The sequence below is a fragment of the Vanacampus margaritifer genome, chromosome 5, assembly GCF_051991255.1.
Source record: "Vanacampus margaritifer isolate UIUO_Vmar chromosome 5, RoL_Vmar_1.0, whole genome shotgun sequence".
Taxonomy (NCBI): Eukaryota; Metazoa; Chordata; class Actinopteri; order Syngnathiformes; family Syngnathidae; genus Vanacampus; species Vanacampus margaritifer.
The window spans coordinates 28,323,599-28,347,456 of NC_135436.1; the positions used below are offsets into that span (position 1 = coordinate 28,323,599).

A 23,858-nucleotide genomic window follows, 5' to 3' on the forward strand; every position below is an offset into this window, starting at 1 on the left:
TTAAAATTATTTTTAACACTCAAGACAACGGTAAAATCAAAATTGTTTGACTTCGTCAGTAAGCATACGCAAATGGCCAACGCCATATTCAATCCCGCCACATCGGAAGGAGCCGGTGTCGGTACCAGATGTGATCGGCCTGCCAGATGGTATCGGGGTCGCCTAATTAACATTTCACGCTACAGGATTGGCTAGAAATGATCCAATTGACGACAAACATTGGAAAGAAAATATTAAAGATGTAATTTAGATGACAAAATGTACGGGCTGAAATTGTAAAAACGCAAATAAACCGAAGAATATAAAAGCAAGATATATTGAATAAATAATAAAATAGATTGAATAAATGATAAATACACAAATTTGTTGCCTGTGACAAATATTGTCAGTTTAGATTGCTAATGTGATCCTATTATCATTAAGACTATTTTTGTGATGTATTGTGATTTGTGAACTGCTAAAAAAGAAACCAAAGCGAACACGTCTGAATCGCGCAATTCGTTAGCGCTGCTGTACTGAAGTCATTGGCAAGATCGACGACGCTTCAATCTATATTTTTTAAATTTCTTAAATGTTCAAGTATCCTGCTTTTATATTCTTAGGTTTATTTACGTTTTGACAATTTCAGTCCATACATTTTGTTACTTAAATTACATCTTTAATATTTTCTTTCCAATGTTATGACGTCAACCTGATTTTTTTTTTTTTACAAATAACTTTATTGAACAATTGTAAACGGATATCTCGAGGCAATCCTGTAGCGTGACGCCATCAGTAGGCGACCCCGATACAATCTGGCAGCCCGATCACATTTGGTCCCGGCACCAGCGCTGCGTTCAAGTCGTCCCCCCCCCCCCCCCCCCCCGACGTTAAGCAGCAAACCTCCCGGTGGTGCGAGCTTTCCGTCAACGCTCGATGGCGGCCAGGCGGAGACGTTCGGCGGCGGACCCGGTCACGCTCTCGCCGGGGTCGGCGGCGCTCAGCCGGCTCTGGCGACCGCGATGGCTGCCGAGGGGCGGTTGGGCCCGCCGGTGAAGGAGGAAGAGGCGCTTGGCGGCCGAGCGGTACTTGCGCGACATCAGGTTGTAGACCACCGGGTTGATGGAGGCGCTCAGGTAGCACAGCACCATGGAGGCCATGTTGAAGTGCTGGCTCAGCATGGCCGTGTCGTAGTCGTCCACTTGGGCAAACAGGTTGCGGCCGATGTGGTACGGAAGCCAGCAGATGATGAAGGCCAACACCACCACCACTAGGGGGCGACACACACGACAAATGACACCAGATTGGGAGGTTTTATTATTATTATTTATTATATTTAAATAACTTCTTTAAAAAATGGCAAAAATCTGTCTATTTTCTTTTTATTTTTGGTTGTTTAATCTTGTAAAATGTGTTAAAGAAAAAGAAAAAAATGGGCCAAAAAAATAATAATAAATCTTATTTTTGACGATTTTGTTTGGTGGGGGGGTTCAATGTCATTAAACTTTTTGTTGTAATTTATTTATTCACTTACCTAATTCTTGTTATTAATGTATTGATGTAAATTTTCTTTAGTTGTATACTTACTTACAATGTTTGTTTTATTCTTGTTTTACTTCTCTTTTACTACAACACTTTTTATACAGTGATGCCTGTTTTAAAGTGCTTTATAAATAAAGTTGAGTTGAGATTTTGGGGGACGAATGTTTTGAACGTCATTATATTTGTCTTGTCATGTAATGTGTTCCAAATAAAAATAAAAAAGTGGCAAAAAAATCGGCTTATATTTTGCCAATTTGACGGGGATATGTTTGAATGACACCAATTATTTTTGTTTGATGTTTTAATGTGTTAAAAAAAAATATGCTGAATTTTGACAATCTTTTTTGGGGGAGTGGGGGTGGGGTCTATTTTAGTTGGGTGTGGTAACGTGTTCATGTAAAAAAAAAAAGTGGCTGATTTTCTACCTTTTTAGGGAGATATGTTAGAATGTCACAAATTATGTTTGTCTGATGTTGTAATGTGTTTATGTAAAAGAAAAATACATTTAGAAAAGGCCCCCAAAATTTTTTTCACGGACACTTCCTAACGTAGAGGACTAAAATCAACATTGAAGCCAGTTTTGTCAAATGGCACGGAAGCGTTTGTGTGGAAAGCTGTAAACATTCCTGGAAAGAGATTTACTGCGCATGTGGCGTTTACTCGAGCACAACGAGTGAAAAGCGTCGTTAGTGCTGATTAACGAGCGTTCAAGCCGGACCCTCCGATTGGACCGTGGGACGACATCAATATTCGCACGCCAGGCGATATGAGAAGAACAAAACCATATTGGGAAAGAATAAAGACGCCGCGGCGCTGCTTTTACACAGAACAATTAGCGCATGCACGCGCACACATGATTCAGTGCGCGTGACAGGCCAGCGCAAAGTGAAAGCGGGCCCGACACCAAGACAAAGGGTGACAAATGACGAGTGCAGACCAACAACAATGAAAGCAAGCTAGCAAAAGCATTTTGAAACAACACATCTGGTTTGAAAAAAAAAAAATCCTTACCCTTGGAACCCTCATTTAATATTAAGAACCTGATTTTCAAGTCTAAACCAGGATGGATACTCATTTTTCAGACTGTCTTGAAATCTTCATTTTAAACCCTAACACTGTCTTGGAACTTTATAAAATCGCAAATTTGCCAATCTATAAAGTCACAAATGTTCGAGTTTTTCTTCTCATAAAATCTGCCACTTCATAAAGTCGCAAATTGACGATTTTTTTTCTTGCAAATTTGCGACTTTATAAAGTGGCAAATTGACGATTTTTTTTCTCTCACAAACCTGCCACTTTATAAAGTTGCAAACATCCGAGTTTTTTTCTGGCAAATTTGCCAGCTATAAATTCGCAAATTTGCTAATATATAAAGTCGCAAATGTTCGAGTTTTTCTTCTCATAAAATCTGCCACTTCATAAAGTCGCAAATTGACGTTTTTTTTTTCTTGCAAATTTGCCACTTTATTAAGTGGCAAATTTGTGAGTTTTTTTGTTGCAAATTTGCCACTTAATAAAATCGCAAATTTGCCAATCTATAAAGTCACAAATGTTTGAGTTTTTCTTCTCATAAAATCTGCCACTTCATAAAGTCGCAAATTGACGATTTTTTTCTTGCAAATTTGCGACTTTATAAAGTGGCAAATTGATGATTTTTTTTCTCTCACAAACCTGCCACTTTATAAAGTTGCAAACTTCCGAGTTTTTTTCTCTCAAATTTGCCAATCTATAAAGTCGCAAATGTACGAGTTTTTTTTCTCACAAATATGCCACTTTATAAAGTTGAAAATGTACGATTTTTTTCTCTCGCAAATTTGTGACTTTGTAAAGTAGCAAATTGCTGATTTTTTTTCTCACAAACCTGCCACTTTATAAAGTTGCAAACTTCCGAGTTTTTTTCTCGCAAATTTGCCAGCTATTTATCCGCAAATTTGCTAATATATAAAGTCGCAAATGTTCGAGTTTTTCTTCTCATAAAATCTGCCACTTTATAAAGTCGCAAATTGACGATTTTTTTTCTTGCAAATTTGCGACTTTATAAAGTGGCAAATTTCTGACTTTTTTTGTTGCAAATTTGCCACTTAATAAAATCGCAAATTTGCCAATCTATAAAGTCGCAAATGTACGAGTTTTTTTTCTCACAAATATGGCACTTTATAAAGTTGAAAATGTAAGATTTTTTTCTCTCGCAAATTTGTGACTTTGTAAAGTAGCAAATTGACGATTTTTTTTCTCACAAACCTGCCACTTTATAAAGTTGCAAACTTCCGAGTTTTTTTCTCGCAAATTTGCCAGCTATAAATTCGCAAATTTGCTAATATATAAAGTCGCAAATGTTCGAGTTTTTCTTCTCATAAAATCTGCCACTTCATAAAGTCGCAAATTGACGTTTTTTTTTTCTTGCAAATTTGCCACTTTATTAAGTGGCAAATTTGTGAGTTTTTTTGTTGCAAATTTGCCACTTAATAAAATCGCAAATTTGCCAATCTATAAAGTCACAAATGTTTGAGTTTTTCTTCTCATAAAATCTGCCACTTCATAAAGTCGCAAATTGACGATTTTTTTCTTGCAAATTTGCGACTTTATAAAGTGGCAAATTGATGATTTTTTTTCTCTCACAAACCTGCCACTTTATAAAGTTGCAAACTTCCGAGTTTTTTTCTCTCAAATTTGCCAATCTATAAAGTCGCAAATGTACGAGTTTTTTTTCTCACAAATATGCCACTTTATAAAGTTGAAAATGTACGATTTTTTTCTCTCGCAAATTTGTGACTTTGTAAAGTAGCAAATTGCTGATTTTTTTTCTCACAAACCTGCCACTTTATAAAGTTGCAAACTTCCGAGTTTTTTTCTCGCAAATTTGCCAGCTATTTATCCGCAAATTTGCTAATATATAAAGTCGCAAATGTTCGAGTTTTTCTTCTCATAAAATCTGCCACTTTATAAAGTCGCAAATTGACGATTTTTTTTCTTGCAAATTTGCGACTTTATAAAGTGGCAAATTTCTGACTTTTTTTGTTGCAAATTTGCCACTTAATAAAATCGCAAATTTGCCAATCTATAAAGTCGCAAATGTACGAGTTTTTTTTCTCACAAATATGGCACTTTATAAAGTTGAAAATGTAAGATTTTTTTCTCTCGCAAATTTGTGACTTTGTAAAGTAGCAAATTGACGATTTTTTTTCTCACAAACCTGCCACTTTATAAAGTTGCAAACTTCCGAGTTTTTTTCTCGCAAATTTGCCAGCTATAAATTCGCAAATTTGCTAATATATAAAGTCGCAAATGTTCAGAGTTTTTCTTCTCATAAAATCTGCCACTTCATAAAGTCGCAAATTGACGTTTTTTTTTCTTGCAAATTTGTGAGTTTTTTTGTTGCAAATTTGCCACTTAATAAATTCGCAAATTTGCCAATCTATAAAGTCGCAAATGTACGAGTTTTTTTTCTCACAAATATGCCACTTTATAAAGTTGAAAATGTAAGATTTTTTTCTCTCGCAAATTTGTGACTTTATAAAGTAGCAAATTGACGATTTTTTTCTCACAAACCTGCCACTTTATAAAGTTGCAAACGTCCGAGTTTTTTTCTTGCAAATTTGCCAGCTATAAATTCGCAAATTTGCTAATAGATAAAGTCGCAAATGTTCGAGTTTTTCTTCTCATAAAATCTGCCACTTCATAAAGTCGCAAATTGACGATTTTTTTTCTTGCAAATTTGCGAATTTATTAAGTGGCAAATTTGCAACAAAAAAACTCATAAATTTGCCACTTTATAAAGTCACGAGCAATCTATAAAGTCGCAAATGTACGAGTTTTTTTTCTCACAAATATGGCACTTTATAAAGTTGAAAATGTAAGATTTTTTTCTTTCGCAAATTTGTGACTTTATAAAGTAGCAAATTGACGATTTTTTTTCTCACAAACCTGCCACTTTATAAAGTTTTTTCTCGCAAATTTGCCAGCTATAAATTCGCAAATTTGCTAATCTATAAAGTCGCAAATTTACTATTTTTTTTCTCGCAAATTTGCCACTTTATCATGTCGCAAATTTACAAGTTTTTTTTTAATCACAAATTTCCCACTTAAGAAAGTCGCAAATTTGCAGGTTTTTTTTCTCGGAATATTGCCTCCACCCTCTAAAAAATATATATTCATACGTTGCCCTAAAACAGCGCTGTAGAAACGAACTAAAACTAAACTAAGCATTAAAAAAAAAACAAAAAAACTAATAAACAGAACTGAAGACTAATTAAAACAAACTAAATTTTAAAAACTAACTGGGTTCACTTTTGTTTAGTTTTGTTCGATCTTGAAATCGGCCATTTTGTCTCCAGCGGTGACTTCTCGAGCCCACGCACTCACCGAGGATCTTGACGGTCTGCCTGTGCGATCGTTCCCTGGCGAGCGCGCCGGGTCCCCTCACGTCGCCGCGGCTCCTCCACAGCTTGAGGCCGATGGATCCGTAGAGGAAGAGCAGGCAGAGCATGGGGCACAGGAAGTAGCCGGTGGACACCCACAGCATGATGTGCAGCCGGCCCGAGTGGATGGCGGCGTCCGTGTGCTTGCACTGGCCGCCGCCGCGCGCCCCCGTCCCGTTGTCGTACTCCACGCCCACCAGGAAGAGCGTGGGCGTGGACGAGGCCAGGGCGAAGCCCCACAGGGCGGCGATGATGTAATGGACGCGGCGTTTGGTCACCAGGACCTTGGTGCGAAGCGGGAAGCTGATGGCCAGGTAGCGCTCCACGCTCAAGGCGGCGATGTGCAAAATGGTGGCCGACGTGCAGCCCTCGAAGACGTAGTGGTAGAGCAGGCACACGGCTTCGCCGAACAGCCACGGCACGTACTTCCACAGGCGGTAGAGGTCAAAGGGCAGGCACAGGAAGATGAGCAGGTCCGACACGGCCATGCTGGACAGGTACAGGTTGGTGGTGGTCTTCATGTCCTTGAAGTGCTGGATGATGAGGATGGTCATGGTGTTGCCCGCCACGCCCACCACCAAGATGGCCACGCAGATGGCCGTCACGGGGATCAGCGTGGAGGTGGGGAACAGGGAGCCCTCGTAGTGGTGGTCGACCACGGCCACGGCCGCAGGCTCGGCCGCCTCGGGCGATTGGAGATCCACCTGGGCGCGGGTCCACGGCATCTTCACTTCTGACGACAAAAAAGCCAACACAACAACGCATCACGAGCAGTTTCGCATAGGAAAAGTCTACACACCCCTGTTCAAATTCCAAGTCGGGCTCAAATGAGATCAAGTGAATTATCCAATAAATCGTTTTTTTAAGAGTAAAAATAAATAATTGAAATAATACAATGCAAACCAATCTCATAACTATGGATGTGTTTACGATGAGACAATAACATTCAAATTCATATTAAATGAATGGCAGCACACACCTGCCACCGTTTTAGCGTCTGATTAACCACAAATAAAGTTCAGCTGTTCCAGCATGCGTTTGAACAGGGGTGTGTAGACTTACACTAATAGTGGATCAAAAATGATTTTCCTTTTTTTTTATGTGCAGTACGGTGTAAAGTTATTTAAATAATACAAATATAAAAATTTATTTATTTATTACCAGCACAAAAAAAATAATGAACAAATAAACAATGCACATTAATAACATTAATACAAATTAATATTAAAAAAATCATTCTCATTTCCAAATAATAAAAACGTGACAAAAACACAAACAATTACGAGAATGATACAAATTATGTCAATAAAAAAGCCCTAATCCTAATAACGAACCCCCCCCCCAAAAAAATCCAAGTGAATAAATAAAAAAACAAAAACAAGAAATATTACTCACAATTATAAAAATATTATTGAAAATAAATTGTAAAAAATAATATATAATATATAAATGAAGAAAAATATACAAACTTGAATTTAAAAAAAGAAAGTAAATAAACAAAAATACTAAGAATCAAACTATAAAAATGTCAAAAGAAAAATGAATTATAATAGCACAAGAAATTAAAAAGTACCCATTAAGCTACAACATTAGGTACAATATGGCAAAAGAGGACATTTCATTAGGTACACCTTGACAATCTTTCCAATGAGATCCACCAATGCCAGCAATTCTGCCTCTATAAATGACGAATAATACATTTACCTGTGAAATGGAAGAAGCGATCCGGACTTCCGATCCGGCGGCCAACAGCGATTTGGCTGATGTGGCGACAAGAGCGAAGAGCAGCTCCTCTTCCTCCTCCTCCTCCTCCCAAAGGGGAGCTTGGAGCCCTAATTGAATGATGACAATGGGAGGAAGTTAGCATGCGCGTGTAGGAGTACCGGTACGCTCTTTTTCCTCAATACTTAACATAATTCAGCATACTATAGGATGTGGAATTAAGCCATTTGATGAGCCCCCCCCCCTCCCCCATATGCTACTAGTGAATGAAAAAAAAAAGTGCTGTGAATGAAGCCATTTGAGAATTTGCAATTAAATTTATAGATGAGAGAAGAACATCTTTCAGACAAATTCTTGTCTAAATCAAGGTTTACTTTTAAAATGGCACTTTTCCTGATTCATCCACGCAACTGGGCCAACTCACATTTCCAAGAAACCAGACTTCACCTTAAGAAAAGCTTCCCACAAAGTGACTTATTTATAGATGACTATCATCTTATCTTTCAGGCTGTATTTTTTTATTTATTTTTTGAACGGTGAAATTTGAACGGAAGTAATATGTGGGGGAAAAAAAAGTGTGGAGAATCAAAATCACAATATTATTATACAAGAATAATGACCTGGTATCCAACCTATGGAACTAAAGATAACGACCGTTTTGATCCAATATCCAACATGATTCAAGGCCAGAATTCGGCCAAATGCCACAATCTGAGGAAAGCCACAGTTTGTGGCTCACCAAGATATAAGCCCCTCCCCCAAACGTAATTGCAGCCATAAAACTTGAATTCACACTCCTGCATAATGTCAAAAAAGGGAATTAGCCCACTATAGTTCTCGTTGGCTCATTGATTTAATATCCTACAAGTGTGCGGAAATGTCCCATCAAGTGAGGACAAAGAGCACACTCGTTACGTGGACCTTAACCTTGATAGGATTCTTCTGAGTGATGGCCAGCATTGTGGTTATCTCTCCTCTTCCTTGTCATCGGCTCAGCCTGGTGACAGCTGCATGCAAAATGACCGTTTGCTCTTTAATGAGCGCATCCGTCACGTGAAATCTGTTTGCTAGCCCCGTTAGACACCAGCTCTGTCTTGGTTACTCAGCCACAAAACCTTCCTCCTCCTTCTCTCAGCCTGCTTGGACAAACTCAAAATGGGGGAAGAAAAAAAAAAACGTATACATTTTCAAGAAAAAAAAAAAGTTATATCGTTTCAAAGAAAGATTAAATTCTATTTCTTCAACATCTCAACTGCTGCACGTTGATGCTGTACAATACTTCGAGCTGATTGGAGGAGGCGGCATCTTGTACACGTTTGTTATGACCAATCACGGCCACGGATGAAAAATGGACCAGATAAAAATGCACAAAGCGCCGCTCGCTGTTCAACATTCAACAAGGAAACTGTGAATAATTCTGCAAGAACAGAATTGCAGCCTTCATTCGTCCATGTTAGGTTTGTTTGTTTGTTTCCCCCTGGCGTCAGCGCTGGCTTCCTGGTGTCGTCACAGCTGCATATCCCGCCCCCCAAATACAACGTCGCTCTGTGATTGGTGGTTCGCATCGATGGAGCTCAACGGGCTCGGTACAAGATGTGTTCGCGGGAGTTTGTGAACTCACAAATACCGCGAGAATTCATCTCGCAGAGCAAGGTTAAAAAAAACAAAAACAGGAAAAGATAAAAAAATATATATTTTGGAGAAAAAGTCTTACATCTTCAAGAAATATTAGCATAAATAAGCAAATTTTCAATAAAATATCTTAAATTAAAATAAATTTTTTTGAAGGGATTTTCTTAAGGTAAGAAATTACGAATATTAAAAAAAAACGTATATTCAGGAACAGTTTTGTTTAAAAAATAAGTTCCAATGAGAAGGTATACATTTTCATAAAATGAGAAAATCATATTTGAGAAAAAAAATACATTTTGAGGGAAAAATTTCTTTTTTAGGAAAAAAATACTTTCAAGAAAAAAATATAATAAATATAAAAAATATTCAGTCATGGCTCGACCAAGTGGTGAAAGTTGAAAACATTAATCAAGCCTTTGCAAATGAGTTATTAGGGACGACAAAAGAAGACACATTTAAGAATAATAAATCTTTTATTGTGCATGGATTTTTTTGTCGTAGATATCATGGCTATACATATACACGTTAAATACATTTCTATGATTCCATTCCATTTCCCCGCCCACATAATCAACATCTGGAAAGTGATATGTCTCGTTAGCTAAGTATGTATCGTATAACAAATTGTCATTTTTGGAATGTATGGTGAATGAGGTATACTGCAAAGATTAAAATGACATAAAAATGGTAGTTTCTCCATTTTTGTGCATATTCAACTTTTTTTTTTGTCATTTTTGTTGTTCTCCCCAAACTGAACAGGTGACGTTTAAATGGCACACGTTGCTATCAAAAGATAGAGAGCGCGCAAGAGAGGACATTTGAGGGCCAAATTAACACGTTTGCAAGGTACCGATGGATTTTTAGTTATTTTTATTTAGTAATATAGTCGCAATATTTAGACTGAAGATGAGAAAAGTCTGAAAGGATTTCAATTTCAACAATACACAGACGTCATAATATTGTGACGGATGGGGTGCGCGCAACATATCTTTATTATTATTCTCAACTTATATTATCACATATGATATAAAAAATAGATATTATATACTTCACATGTAACCCTGGACGAGCCAAAAGTAAAAACAAAAAAAGTCAAATGAAACACGCACAAACCACTACGGTTTCTTCTCTTTACTGACGCCAAATTAAAGGTAGCAAAAAAAATAAAATAAAAATCAAAGGAAATAAAACACCTTGTAGTGTTTTCTAACAAAATAAAATAAAATATATATACAAAAAAATACCCCCTCCCCCCCACCCCCAATTAAGGCCTCTGAAACAACTGTTATTTTTTTCCTCTGGGTATTTATTTCTTACATTTGCTCAGTTGTTTCAGCGACAAAGATGCCTTTTTTAAAAAGTGTGTTTGTGGTGTAAAATGCCAACCTGGGTTTCCGTTTTCCTTTAGCTAAGGTGCAAAAAACACAAAATCAAAAACAAACAAACCGGACAACATGAAAGAAACAATTAAAGGAAGCGGACATTTTTTTGTGCTGAACAAGATTTCCCGAAGCCAAGCAGCAGCTGCGAGATTGTAAAAACAAGCTACATCATCTTCATCATCATCCTAAGGGGAGTAAAAAATAGTTGGATGTGTTAGTTTGCTTTCGATTTTTCTAATTAAGTTTGAAGCCGCTGCCGCTGTAGAAAAATAGGATTTCTTCGCTCACATTTTTTTTCTTTTTTTGCATCCTTCAACATTTCCCATACGAACAAAAACAAACCAAAAGTGCTGAATCGTCGCTCTACAGATTTTTGGGGGATTTTGTTAAAAGTCTTTTCATGTGGTCCTCAAGCCCTGCAAACTCACCAGGCGACGGGTCCCGCAGATACTACGTAAAAACATAAGAAGAAGAAAAAAACAAAAAAAAAAACAGGGTATGACTGCAATTATAAATAAGGGTTATAAACAACGAGTACCCGCAACAAAGTTTGGGATTTTGAGCGTGAAATTTCAGGATGAGCCTCAAATGCACAAAAGTGATAATATTGGTGATCATTGGACAACCAAGTATTTTTTCACTCTTTTACAGGTGAACCTCATTTGATCATTTTTTCCCACTTGTTCTGCGTTACAGTACTTTTATAAATTCTCAACAGGTAGAATGTCCACTTGCATGCTTTCCTTTGCCTCCTCAAGTCTTGCTGTATTGTCAAATCATTTTCTTTTGTGGCCACAAAAGCACATTTTTACAATTGATTATTCTATTGATTAACAGAATAAAAATTCATGTCACATTCAAGTTGCTGGCAAAATATTTCTTTGCCCCATTTACAGTTCATTAAATTATTATTTTTCTTATTTGTTATTGTTTAATGATTAAACAAAGCCAAATAAATGACAATGCTTCAAGTTCAACTACATGTCAATTACAGGTCATTCATACTACCGCTGCAATTAACCATTATTTTCATATTATTATTATTTTTTTATTTGTTTGGTCTGTAACATGCAAAAGTAGATGTTTGCAAATGTCTTATATAAAGACAATCAGTCTGCTTCCACGGAAGACTAGCGAAACGGAAGGATATTTATTGGCTTATCAGATGACAATTTGAAAATAAACACCTCTACAATCAAGTGTGTCTATTTCATATTTCTTGCAAAATGGATTTGTTCTTTTGATTTGGGCAGAAAATCTGGACAAAAATTGCAATTTCAATTTTTACAATGAATACAGGAACAATTTCGTACATGTAACAATGACGGAAGAGGATTTAGGGCCAGTGAAGAAGAGAAAAAAATAAGTTGGCAGGATTCGGACTTTATTCTCAGAAGTCGGACTTTAAAGCGATCATCCTCACTTTAATCTCAGAATTCTGACTTTAAAGTTAGAATTTTGAGAATAAAGTCGGAATTCTGACTTTAAAGTCTTGACTTTATCAACGCTAATATTCTCACTTTTAAGTTAGAATTCTGAGGTTAAAGTAAAAATCAAAGTCAGATTTTTGACTTTAAAGTGAGAATTCTGACTTTAATCAGTCAGAATTTTGAGATTAACTCATTCACTGCCATTGACGGCTATAGATGTCAAAAATTCATTTAAACTATTTCTATTATTTTAACATTTTTTTTCACTTTTGTTAACAAGAGTAGGAAAACCTATACTTTTTTATTGTACATTTAGAACAGATATAAAATTTGTGATTAGATGTGAGTTAACTAGTGGTCATGCAATTAATTATGATTACAAATTTTAATCGCCTGACACCCCAAATTTTTAATAATGTTTTCTTTTTCTTTTTTTAATTCATTCATTGCCATTGACAGCTATAGATGGCCAAAAATAATTTTAACTATTTCTTATTAGTTTAACATGTTTTCCTCTTTTGTTAACAAGAGTATGAAAACCTATAAAAAAAAATATTGTACATTTAGAACAGATATAGAATTTGTGATTAATCATGAATTAATTAGTGAAGTCATGCGTTTAATTACAATTAAAAATGTTAATCGCCTGTTGCCCCTAGTTTTTTTATAATCGTTTTATTTGATTAATTTATGGCAGTGAATGAGTTAAAGTCAGACATCTCACTTTGAGAATAAAGTAAGACTCCTGCCAATTTTTTTTTTCTCCTTTCTTCACCGGCCCTAATCCTCTCCCGTAAACAATCCAATGAGATGATTCTAGAATGACATGATTGATGCGTTTGCCACCTCTGCTAGAACGTCAGTGGCCCCCTCAGGACTAGAAGTGTTAGCTACAGAAAGACTGGAAGAGTCACAGAAAGGCACAAGTGGACTTATTGAGAGGAGGAAAAAAAAGTAATCCTCCAATCAGCTCCTTCCTAGAAACAGCCAAAAGTACTAAAACACCAAATAGTTTGACATTGAAATGTTTAGAGGTCAAATTAAGTTAACCTGTAAAGTTTTTTTGGGGTGTATTTTAGACCATCCTGTGATGTCACCCAATATCCCTCGTTTTTGGGAAGAAATGTAGATAATATCTTTGTGTGACAAACCCCCCCCATCTCTCTCGGCAAGGTAGCAGAAAGCATGGGGGGGGGAAAAAAAGAAGAAAAAGAATAAAGCTGTAATAACCGTGGTGGCCTGATGGCGGCGCTCAATTGATGATTAAGTACTGGATGAGGAACGCGAAGAGGATGGCGATGACGGCGAATGCCATGAGAAGCAGGAAGGCGCACTGCTCGTCCGTCAGGCTGCGGCCGGCCCGGCTCAACGTCGAAGAGGAGGAAGCGGAAGTTGACCTGGAGGAGGCGGACGAGGCCGAGGCGGGGCCGTCGCCGCCCCGCTGGACGGCGAGCGTCACGGTGGGGCTGTAAGGCCCGCTCAGCTCGGGCGCGTCCTGGCACTGGCGGATGGCGCACACCCGGAAGCGGTAGTCGCTGTTGGGGTGGAGGTGCTGCACCGTGAAGCACGTGCCAGGACCTTTGTACGCCTGCCCGCAAACAAAGCAAACAATTTGCTATTCATTCATTCATTCAGATTTTGCGTTGGAATTCAGCCTTGAGCCGAGTTGAGTGTTGAATAATTGAACAACTGAATGTAGACAATTATGTAACACGGGTTCATGACTGTGTACGTAATGGATGTTATTGCAGGGATGTGATTTGACCAAAGTGAAATTATGTGAAAATTTAGCCGGGGGTCTGGGGGCCGCTGGCACCCAGCTAGGCTAGCTAGCGAAGCCCCCCGGAGCTCATGGGTTTTCCGTGCTTTTAAGTACTTTCAATGCACTCACATGACAAAGAAATAGACAAAACAACAGCATAAATTTTCAATGTATATTGAACTATCCCATATAAAATGGCAGTTTTAGTCAACTCAAAATCAGTCACATTCAAAAACATTGGACTGCCTTTGCTTTTAAAAACTATCACTGAGAATATCATCATATCTAACTAATGTGATTACTAAGTTAACACATAAATAATGTTGAAGAGTTCAAATTTCATGAACAAATAATTGTATCATGACCAAATGAAAAGTAACTCATATTAGAGCATATCACAAATGTCTTTGTTATAGCAGAAGATGTTATCTGTCGGAGTCATGTGAATACACAATGAACTACTAAAAAATAAATAAATAAATAAATAAAAATCGGATTTTTTTTGGGGGGGGGGGGGGGGAGATAAAAAAAAGCGGAATTCCGCAAATTAGCGGAAAAATCACATCCCTGTTATTGGTATTGATGGGAAAATGAAGCTTCATGAAACACACACGCAATATTTTTTTTCTACTCCTCTAGATGGCGTTCTTGGTTTAAAGATAAAGGCTGGTGCAATGGAAAGGAGTTAAATTCCCACCACATCTTTAAACCAAGAGTGCCATCGAGAGGAGTCAAAATATAGCACAAGTGTTTCATGAAGCTTCATTTGTCCATCTCTAGTTATTGGTGCCGTAACATCTTCTCCAGTAAAAGAGATTTGCCGCCATCTCACTATCCCACAAGTTGCTGTGCCAAAAAGGACTTGAGAATGACAACAAAAAATACACGACTGATGAAATACATTTTTGAAAAAAGTAGTGTATGTAAGATACATATTTGAAATAAATGTAGTTATACTGTACAAGCATATGGTATTGCACATTTATAGAACGCAGTTAAATACAAATTCTCAGTTAATAATTCATTACTATAACTATTAAATCAATTAGTAGGTTCTACTAAATATTTAAAATTGTACATTTTTACTAATTCTATTGAAATACAATAAGAAATTAAAAATGAGTGGACATTTTACTGACCAATTTTTTTCAGAGCGGCAGGAATGTCAAAAGTGCAATTTCTGTGGAAAGCTGAAAAGCTGAATGCTAAGATTTGAATGCATGTGCATCATTTCAGTGAAATGATATAACCCATTTTCTGATATGACAGTCACTTGGTATACATGTATATGACTTTGCATAATGGCCATTGATATATTTGCAATGTACAGTTGGAGGTGGGATTCAAATCTGCAAACCTCCTGGTTACCGGACAAGGCAATTTGCCAACTGTGCCACCGAGCAGTAGAAGACACCCGGCAATGACGATCGGTTGTATGCATGGAAAGCGGGAACGTTCAATGTCAGCCCCATTGAAATTGAATGGGGAAAAGTTGATATTTACTCTAAGGAATGCGAAATCAGACGATATATACCTCGGGAGGCGCGAATTTTTGAAGCAAATCGCAAGTATTATGTGGGAGTTGTTACACGGCAAAAAAAGTGTGGAGAATAAAAAGTGCCTGAATATAAAGGTTAGAAACAACGACTGCAACGCCAGACTGCCGGGTGGGCCGGATTAAAAACACGAACAGCCCCCCCCCCCCCCCCCCTTTGTAAAGTCAACTTAAGTGTTGTCCCTGATAAACACATGAATCCGATGAGAAGGCCAAACGTGACGTAAACGCTTCCACTTCCTCTCGCTTATTTGATCCCACCGTGCGCCGCTCTGACATTCGCGTCGGCCATGCGTCACGGGGGAGCACTCATTTGCATAACGGCCGACTGCGCCGTGCGAGATGCACGCGCGCTTCAGCGGAAGAGCGTGCGCACCTGCTTGAAGTCAGAGTTTCCCATCATGGACTGCAGAGTGTAGAGGATGGGGTCGCCCTTCATGGGCAACAGCGCCTCCCAGCACACCTCGCAGGAACTGTCATCCACTCGCTCCACCTTTGGGGCTGCGCCACATGAAATGAGTTTAGCATATGTTGGGTTACTTCAAAGCCAAATTGACATGGCGAGATGCTTTGAGAGAGAGAGAGAGGAAAATTAGAGAGAAACATTTCCAAGCGGAAGATGAGCGAAGAGGGTTTACCTTTGAGCGGGGCCGGTGGAGAGCGCGGGGTGGTGAAGGTGTAAACAGCGGAGAAGGGCCCCGAGCCCGCCTCGTTCAAGGCCTGGATGCGGAACGCGTACGAGGTAGACTCATTTAGCCGCTGCACTTTGTGGGTGTGGCATGTTCCTTCATACAAGGAGATAAATCTGCAACAACAACACAGGTGAAGAGCATGAAAATGATAACACTCACCTGAAGAAAAAAAAACAAGAACACAGACTCAAAACTGCCATAACATCGCAAAGGATTAAATCCAAACAAATGATCACAATCGTCATCTCGACTTTTCATCAAGACACCCGGGAAGCGTTTTTGAATTGATGTCAAACCTGCCACTCTTGTCCTCCATCTGCAGCTGATACTGGAGGGCGTCGGAGGCGGCGGCTTTGGCTGGACCGTCGCCCCACTTGAGCCTGAGGGTGTGGTGGCTGAAGGCGGTGCACTCTATGCGGGGCGGCTGCGGGGGCAGGGGCTTGGTCTTCATCTTAAAGGTGTGACTGAAGGGCCCCGCGCCCAAGCTGTTCAGGGCCTGGATTCGGATCCTGACAGATGAAATACAAAAATCATGTTCCACTATTGACAATGTATTTTTCTGTGCAACCAATTCTGAAAATTGTTTGCGCTAAATTTATACTTTGTTCTGCAGCTATCAGCATTAATCGATTAACTGTAATTAATTATCCAATTAATCAGCCAAAGAGCCCCACCTGTAGCTGGTGTCGGGTTGCAGGTGCTGGATGACGTGCTTTGTGACGGGGCCAACCAGAACCGGCTGGCGTTCGCCCAGGTCGATCAGGTAGGACGTGATCTCCGAGCCGTGGTCGCAGGGGTGTTCCCAGCAGATCCCCACGCAGGTAGATGGCGAGTAGAGAGGCGGCAGCCGGACGCATTCCTCCTCCTCCTCTTCCTCCTCCTCCTCCTCCTCTTCCTCCTCCTCCACCATCTCAGGTGCACCAAACCTGATGAGTTCAGACTCCTTCATGGCGCAGATGTTGCTGACGGCGGCAGGGACCGAGCAGGGGGTCAGGCACAAGACCGCCTCGCTGAAGGGGCCCGCGCCGGCCACATTCAGAGCCTGGGAAGACGCGAGACCACTTTTGTCCACAAGATGGCAGTACAACTTAAGGGAAGCCCTATCTAGCGTCATTTGCTTGCTGTTTTGAGGGCGTTGTTTTATACAAAATTAGGCCAGCGTCATCATTTCCCAGGGCACAGCTGATGATCTCTCAGGGCACAATGGTTCGTACCTGTACCCTGCTGAAGTAGTTGGTGGCGGGCAGCAGGCCCTTCATCTCGTGGACGAGTGCCGCTCCATTGTAGCACACCTGCATGGTGCCCTCAGCTGCCCCCCACTCCATGCGAAACTCGGTCACCGGAGCCCCGTTGCAAGGTGGGGCCTGGAAGGGGAAAAAGAAAAAATAATTGGTTGTCAGAGAGTTTTTCATGATGTCAACACATTATTATCAGGATTATGTAAGGATATAACAATGTCTGTGAGTGTGTATGTCTAAATATAAAACGAGGTATTGGTAATACGAGTGTAATGCATTGCACATTGCTGGCATCGGGCTGAAACCTCATAAATCACAATTTGGCAAATTTATTTTTCAAGAATCTATCTATACTTTTAGTGGGTCCACCGGTGGATGTCATTTTTACAATTATTGACCAATCTTAAAAATGGCTTGCTCTCTGATGATGCAATGTGAGTGGTTGAACAAGCATGCCTGTTATGGGGTCTCCTGAAAAGAGATGATTTTGGAGGTACAAGGATTTGGCCTGATGCCAGAAATATAATCTAAATAACCATGTAAATATGAAACAATTATTTAAAAAAAAAAAAAAAGAAGGACATTTTATAGTGTAAAACTGTACATGCCAGGACCGATGATTTCAAAATAATCCAAAAAATTGAAACTAGACTAAAACTCTCATTAATAAACAATAACTGGGACTAAATCAGTATGCATTTTTGTCGACTAATGAAGACGAGAAGAAAATGTACTTCACTTAATAAAAACTGGACTAAAATCTATGGACATTTTAGTTCATGAACAAAAACGGGACGGAAATTATTTTATTTTGTCAAATCTTGTCTCTGCTAATTTGTCACTGTCATGTGACACACCCCCTTTCAAATCTGCAGCTAGCGAGTGTAACATGTACAAACACATGGGACAGACAGGAGGTGGATTCAGTGAAAGTTAATAAAAGAAAAGAAAAAAAAGTAAATTATAGTTATAACGTAATATAACGACTATAACGTTCCAACAGTAACGTTAATCCGACCGCTAACTAATGCTGGCTAATTTACTAGCTCATAGCATGGAGCCATTGTAGATATACTGTAATTGTGTGTCAAGTTGTTTTTCATCAAAAAGATGAGAGAAAATTTTATGTGAAAGTTTTAGATCCGAAATATTCCACATAATCTTCTTACAAAAAAATGCAGGGGTTAAATGATTGTCCTGACTAAAACTAGACTAAAATGTTAAGTTTTTGTTGACTAAAACCAGACAAATAAAAATGATGTTTTCTTGGGACTAAAATGCTAGATTTATAGTCGACTAAAAATGGACTAAAAACGGAATAAGGTTGGACTAACTATGATAAAAACTAACAAGCGTGATTGAAACTGGCCTAAAACTGAGACTAAATTTAAAAATGGTGGATAAAATTAACACTAGACACTAACATGGATCACAAATTCCACTTTATTAATTTGATGGCCCCGCCTTGAGGAGCTGTGAAATCGTCTGATGCATAATCATAGCAAAGTGGTGAAGTATTTCCTGCATATTTATTCCAACTTTAAATAGTGGAGGACGGCGGGCAAGGGCTGTTAAATGTTGGGGAAGATGTTTGAATTTCAACATATTTGTGTGGCCTTACCTCCCAGCTGACTACAACACAGCTGGGTGACTTGCACGTGATGGAAGGAGCCTTGCACTGCTCAGGGGCCCCGGGGCCAGTGGTGACATCATAGCGCTCGGAGAGTGGCCCGAACTGAACAAAGACAATGAATTAGAAAAATCCTTTTAAATCAGATTTATTTGAGAAATGAATGACTGTACAATTACATTCATTATGGAGGAAAATGTACATTCCAGACGCATCTGCGACAGACTAAATAAAACGGCTTTCCCCCTCCCACGCCATGTTAAAATATTTAGAGTAATGAAAACACTTTTTAAACACATTGTAAACATATTTACAAAAAAGCACAAGCATTAAATAGTGTAGAAAACACTGTAGTGCTGTGGCAGGTGAGCATTTTTTGTGATCGGCACTGGTCGACATATGCCGATTATATACGGAAATTGGCCTATCATGAGAGGCGGTCGATCGATCGGGGCACGATTATATAGCAGGGAACACCAGTGTCGGGTTTTCTTTCTTACCCCTGCCTTGTTTCCCGCCTTGAGCCGGAAGCCGTAGGTCCTGCCGGGCAACAAGCCCCCCACGGAGCAGTCCATCTCGGGACCTTGGTAAACCTCCCTGCTCTCCTCCGACTGTGGCCCGCTCAGCTCCACAATGTAGCTGGACACCGGGCTGCCGCCGTCCACCTGAGGCGCACCTGGGAAAAGCGTACTGGGAGATTAAATGGAGTTCAACAATTCTTTTTCCATTGGAAATAATCTAATCCAGGCTCAATTTCTGGCCATCATAGATCACTTATTAACTGTAAAGACACGGCTATACGTAAGTGGTTTTCAAACCTCCACCTTGCCAGCGAGCCACAAAAATTTGGAGTATCGTTTATAATCAACTAAAAAGTGTGAATTTGAGAAAAAGTCCCAATTTCCTGAACTAGAAAAAGTCCTTCAAATCCTTCTGAGGGTTATTATCTAACAAGTGAATCTGCTCCACGCTTTCACGGTCTGTAATTGATAAGAACATTAATCAACATTTAATAAAGTTTACCATTTCGACCGCTTTAATACTATTACATCTTCGTGATGAAAAGCGTCACTCTCCACTTCATCTCTTTTAATCCTCCACGGCTCGCCCTGACCGCAGTGCTATAATAGCGTCTGGCTCTTGCTGTTGTCACTAACGCACATTTGTCACCATGAAAAACCTTTAGTCGTTTCGATTAAAACGGAAAAAACTCGCTTTTTCCTTTTCTCTGCTTCACTGGGTAAAAGTCCGCTTCGTATTCACAACCGCAGCGACCGACGGGTTTGTTTTTGCAGCACACTTTCTGAATCAAGTATGCACATGTGCAGTAAGGGGATTGAATAGTCAAATTTGTGATAAGGGAAGAAATCAAGTCAAATCATGATAGATGCATTTTTAAATGCGTGAGATTAGAACAATAATTGCTTTAAATTAGAAGTGTCAAAATTAGTGCATTAATTTTGAGGTAAATGAAAGTTCCTTTAATGCCACTCATTTTCTTAACGTGTGATTAATGACCGCCCCTTACTTGGAAAGCCTGTACTGGAGGAATTCCAGTCGCAACGCATCAGGCACGTCCACGTCAAAATTTAGGAGTAATACATTTAATAATAATGCATATATTTTTGGAGACTGGGGTCAAATTGTATTTTACAATTTAAAAATGTGCAGAATTTCACAAGTTACTTCATGTTAAAGATTAGAAATATGAAAGAAAAATGCACTGAGCTTTCACCAATGCCATCTAGTGGCAGAAAAATGACCTCAACACAAATAGATATCACTCCTTTTTTTTTTTTTTACAACAGTACCCCTTTAATTTTAACTAAATTTAAAGAATTATGAAATTACTGTATCATTGATTAAAAGATGCAGCCATGTTTATATTAGTTTAAGACCCCCCCCCCCCGCCCCCACACTTTTATGAGTATGAAAACTGTACTGTACATTTTATTTAGAACAGAGTTAACCTATTGAAGTCATGCGATTACAGTAATTTCTGGACTATAAGGCGAGGCGCACCTGACTATAAGCCCCGCTAGCTAAATTTAGGGAATACTCGAGTTTGTTGAACATATAAGCCGCACCCGCCTACTTTAAATCAAAGAAAACGTAACTCATTCACAGGACTGTGGGGCAAAAAGACCACCGTGCTGCCCCCAAAGAGTTACCAGAGCTTAATGCAATTGATAAAGAAAGTGCAGAATATATCCCACGCACCAAAAAGCAAATGACTCACCCCAGCGTAGTTGCACTTCGCGGGCTTTGGGTTTGCCTACCAGTCGAGGGGGTTGACAGGGCCCGGGGGGCACTGCTGGAGTCTGGACCTGCAGGGTCTCCGACAGCTTGCGTAGGAAAACAATTTGATTAGAATAACTTCAAAATGCCAAACAACCTTTTTAAGCACACACATCGCAAATCACTAATGGGTTCAGGACACATACATTATTATTTTTCCCCCCCCCCCAGACAAAATGGCAAACATGCAAGCGTGACGTCACCCGCTTGCCACCGTGAGTCATGCTTCCTTGCAAGGCCACTCATGAATAAACGCACGCGCTAACGGCCGAGGCACAAATTAACGAGGAGCATCTGCGGAGGAGACTAATTAGGGAAAAACATCCTGGGAGGGTTCATCAATTAGCAGACTTTGTCTTGACGAGGAGGAGTTGTCGCAGTAATCAACAAAAACAGGCTGGATTCATATACATTCTCATTATTTTCTTTTCTTTGAAAGAGATCAAGATGAATGCTAATGCTGATAATACTTTCTTGCCTTTTTGTAGCAAATTAAAGTGTTTTAATTTGTCAAATTAAGCTTTTTGGGCTATTTTAGAGTGAATCTCTTCAAATTTGTTGCCTGTTATTTACAAATACACCCTATTAGGCGTTTGTTTTTTTAAGGAAACTTTTTTCAGCTATTTATTGGATTTTTAAATATTTTTTTTTTTTTTTTACATAAGTTACAAAACTTGTTTTTTTATTGTTTACTTATACATCATTAACAAATAAATGACAACCAAATCTGGGGGGGAATCAGGACTGGATTAATGGCATCTCCATTCATTTCAATGAGGAAATTCAAACCACCCTGAATATCTAACATGCATACACTCACTACCGTATTGACAAAAATCTGCCAGACAGCTCAGCACGGATTAAAAGAACACAGCCTTAAATCCCCTTTAAAATGGAAGTTACAAACATCAAAATCTAATAATAGGTCCCCCTGATTTCGACACCAAATCTTCATTGTGCCTCCGTTCGAATAAGCAGCCACACAAACCCAGCAGAGTGAAAATGTGTGCGTTTATGAATGACTCACCGGGCTCTGCCCCCCCTCGCTCATGCAGTACACTCTCGTCTGGTAGGAGCAGCCGGGCTTGAGGCCATCAAACACATGCTCCATGGCCGGACCCGAATACACCAGCTCCCACGATAAACCTGAGCATCCATGATAAGAAAATACATAAAACTTCATGGAGCGATGAACAGAATAAAAAAAAAAAAAAAACCTCCAGGCTTTTTACTCACCACTTAAACCCTCCGACATCTCCACAACATACTTAGTGACATCCGCACCGCCATTTTCTTTTGGAGGCTCTAAAACAAAAAGAAAAATGAATGTCGCCCGACTGGGCCCACATTTTGCCGTGTGACGCGTACCCCAGGCTAACTTGAAGCTGGTGGGCAGAACTTTGCCCTTGATGACGGGCCTGGAGGGATAGCTGGGTCTGTCCGGGTTGGTGATGAACTCTACCACCGGGCTGGGGTTACTCTTGCCCTCAGAGTTGTACGCCGCCACCTGGACAGGCCGGGAAGTCAAGAATCAAGACAAAAGACAGTAATCTAGTGCATTATTATTATTATTTGAAAAAAAATTATGTTCCCTCGCATTTGGGAACGCAAAGATGAGAGTCAGAGTGTGAGAGAGCATGTGCGTTTGCAAGAGGGTTAGACAGGTGTGAGAGAGTCAGTGCATGAGAGAGCATGTGAGGGATTACCTGTGGCAAAATATGAGAGAGCGTTAGTGTGAGCGAGTCAGTGTGTGAGAGAACATGTACGTGCAAGAGGATTAGACGGTGTGTTTGTGTGAGAATTGGGAGTCTGTGAAGACAGTGTTGTGAAAGAGTCAGTTTATGAGAGAGCATGAGGGGATTATGTGTGACATTCAGGGTGTGTATTTCAGAGAGGGCTAGAGTGTATATGTGCTTGAGTGTGAGAGTGTGTTTGTGTATGTTTTAGAACGTGGGTCAGAATGCGTGTGTGAGGAGTCACTGTGTGAGTGTGTGTCGTGGGGCGACAGGCTCAGCATGTGAATGGTAGGGTCAAAGTGTGTATGAGAATTAAAGTGAGAGAGAGAGAGAGAGAGAAAGAGAGAGAGAGAGAAAAAGAGAGAAAGAGAGAGAGACAGACAGACAGTGTTTGCATTAGACTGTGTGAGGGAGTGTGTGTGTGAGACTGTGTGCAGGTAAGTATGTGTGCGTGTGAGAGTCAGCATGTTTTTTGAGAGAGGGTCAGAGTTTGTGTGAGAATAAGTGAGAGAGCATTTCAGAGTCAGTGTGTGATAGAGAGAGGGTCAGAGTGCAATGAGAGAGTAAGAGTGTGTGCAAGAATGTGTGAGAGTGCCTATGATAGTGTCAGTTTGGGTGTGTGCGTTGTGAGAGAGTATCAGCAAATGTAACCGTGAGAGTCAGACATGCGTTTGCATGTGTGTGCTGCTCATTAGTTTTTCATGGGAGAGGACTGTCCTGCTCCTTCTTTTGTCTTCAGTAACGCAGATGTGGCGATCCTATTTGCTTTTCCTTCCAACCATTCCATCCAAGAGTCCAAAGTTGCAGTGCCATTGTCACAGAGATCTGACAGCGCCGAGAGA

The 23,858-nt window shown here is 39.6% G+C and overlaps 2 protein-coding genes across 4 annotated transcripts in view; both read right to left on the bottom strand.

The window, feature by feature from the left end:
* Nucleotides 1–865: 865 nt before the first annotated feature.
* On the bottom strand, nt 866–8,969 carry mlnr (motilin receptor). Of its 2 annotated transcripts, XM_077566190.1 has the most exons (4): nt 8,583–8,969; nt 7,644–7,771; nt 5,884–6,672; nt 866–1,249 (listed from the first exon to the last, which is right to left on the bottom strand). In XM_077566190.1, exons 3-4 carry the CDS (start codon nt 6,662–6,664, stop codon nt 906–908), a joined length of 1,125 nt encoding a protein of 374 aa, XP_077422316.1. In that variant the 5' UTR covers nt 6,665–6,672; nt 7,644–7,771; nt 8,583–8,969; the 3' UTR covers nt 866–905. The 2 variants fall into 2 exon arrangements, with proteins under 2 accessions (XP_077422316.1, XP_077422315.1); XM_077566189.1 differs by having other exon boundaries at nt 7,644–8,969.
* Nucleotides 8,970–9,747: 778 nt separating this feature from the next.
* fndc3a (fibronectin type III domain containing 3A) overlaps nt 9,748–23,858 on the bottom strand; it is a 59,678-nt gene continuing 45,567 nt past the window's right edge. For both annotated transcript variants that reach the window (XM_077566327.1, XM_077566328.1), the window contains 12 exons: nt 22,649–22,787; nt 22,517–22,585; nt 22,308–22,426; nt 21,222–21,327; nt 19,483–19,658; nt 18,974–19,087; nt 17,329–17,478; nt 16,789–17,156; nt 16,411–16,623; nt 16,061–16,227; nt 15,799–15,923; nt 9,748–13,693 (listed from right to left, as the gene is read on the bottom strand). In XM_077566327.1, coding sequence (XP_077422453.1) covers nt 13,358–13,693; nt 15,799–15,923; nt 16,061–16,227; nt 16,411–16,623; nt 16,789–17,156; nt 17,329–17,478; nt 18,974–19,087; nt 19,483–19,658; nt 21,222–21,327; nt 22,308–22,426; nt 22,517–22,585; nt 22,649–22,787 — 2,082 coding nt within the window. In that variant the 3' untranslated portion in view covers nt 9,748–13,357. The remainder of the gene's footprint in view (nt 13,694–15,798; nt 15,924–16,060; nt 16,228–16,410; nt 16,624–16,788; nt 17,157–17,328; nt 17,479–18,973; nt 19,088–19,482; nt 19,659–21,221; nt 21,328–22,307; nt 22,427–22,516; nt 22,586–22,648; nt 22,788–23,858) is intronic.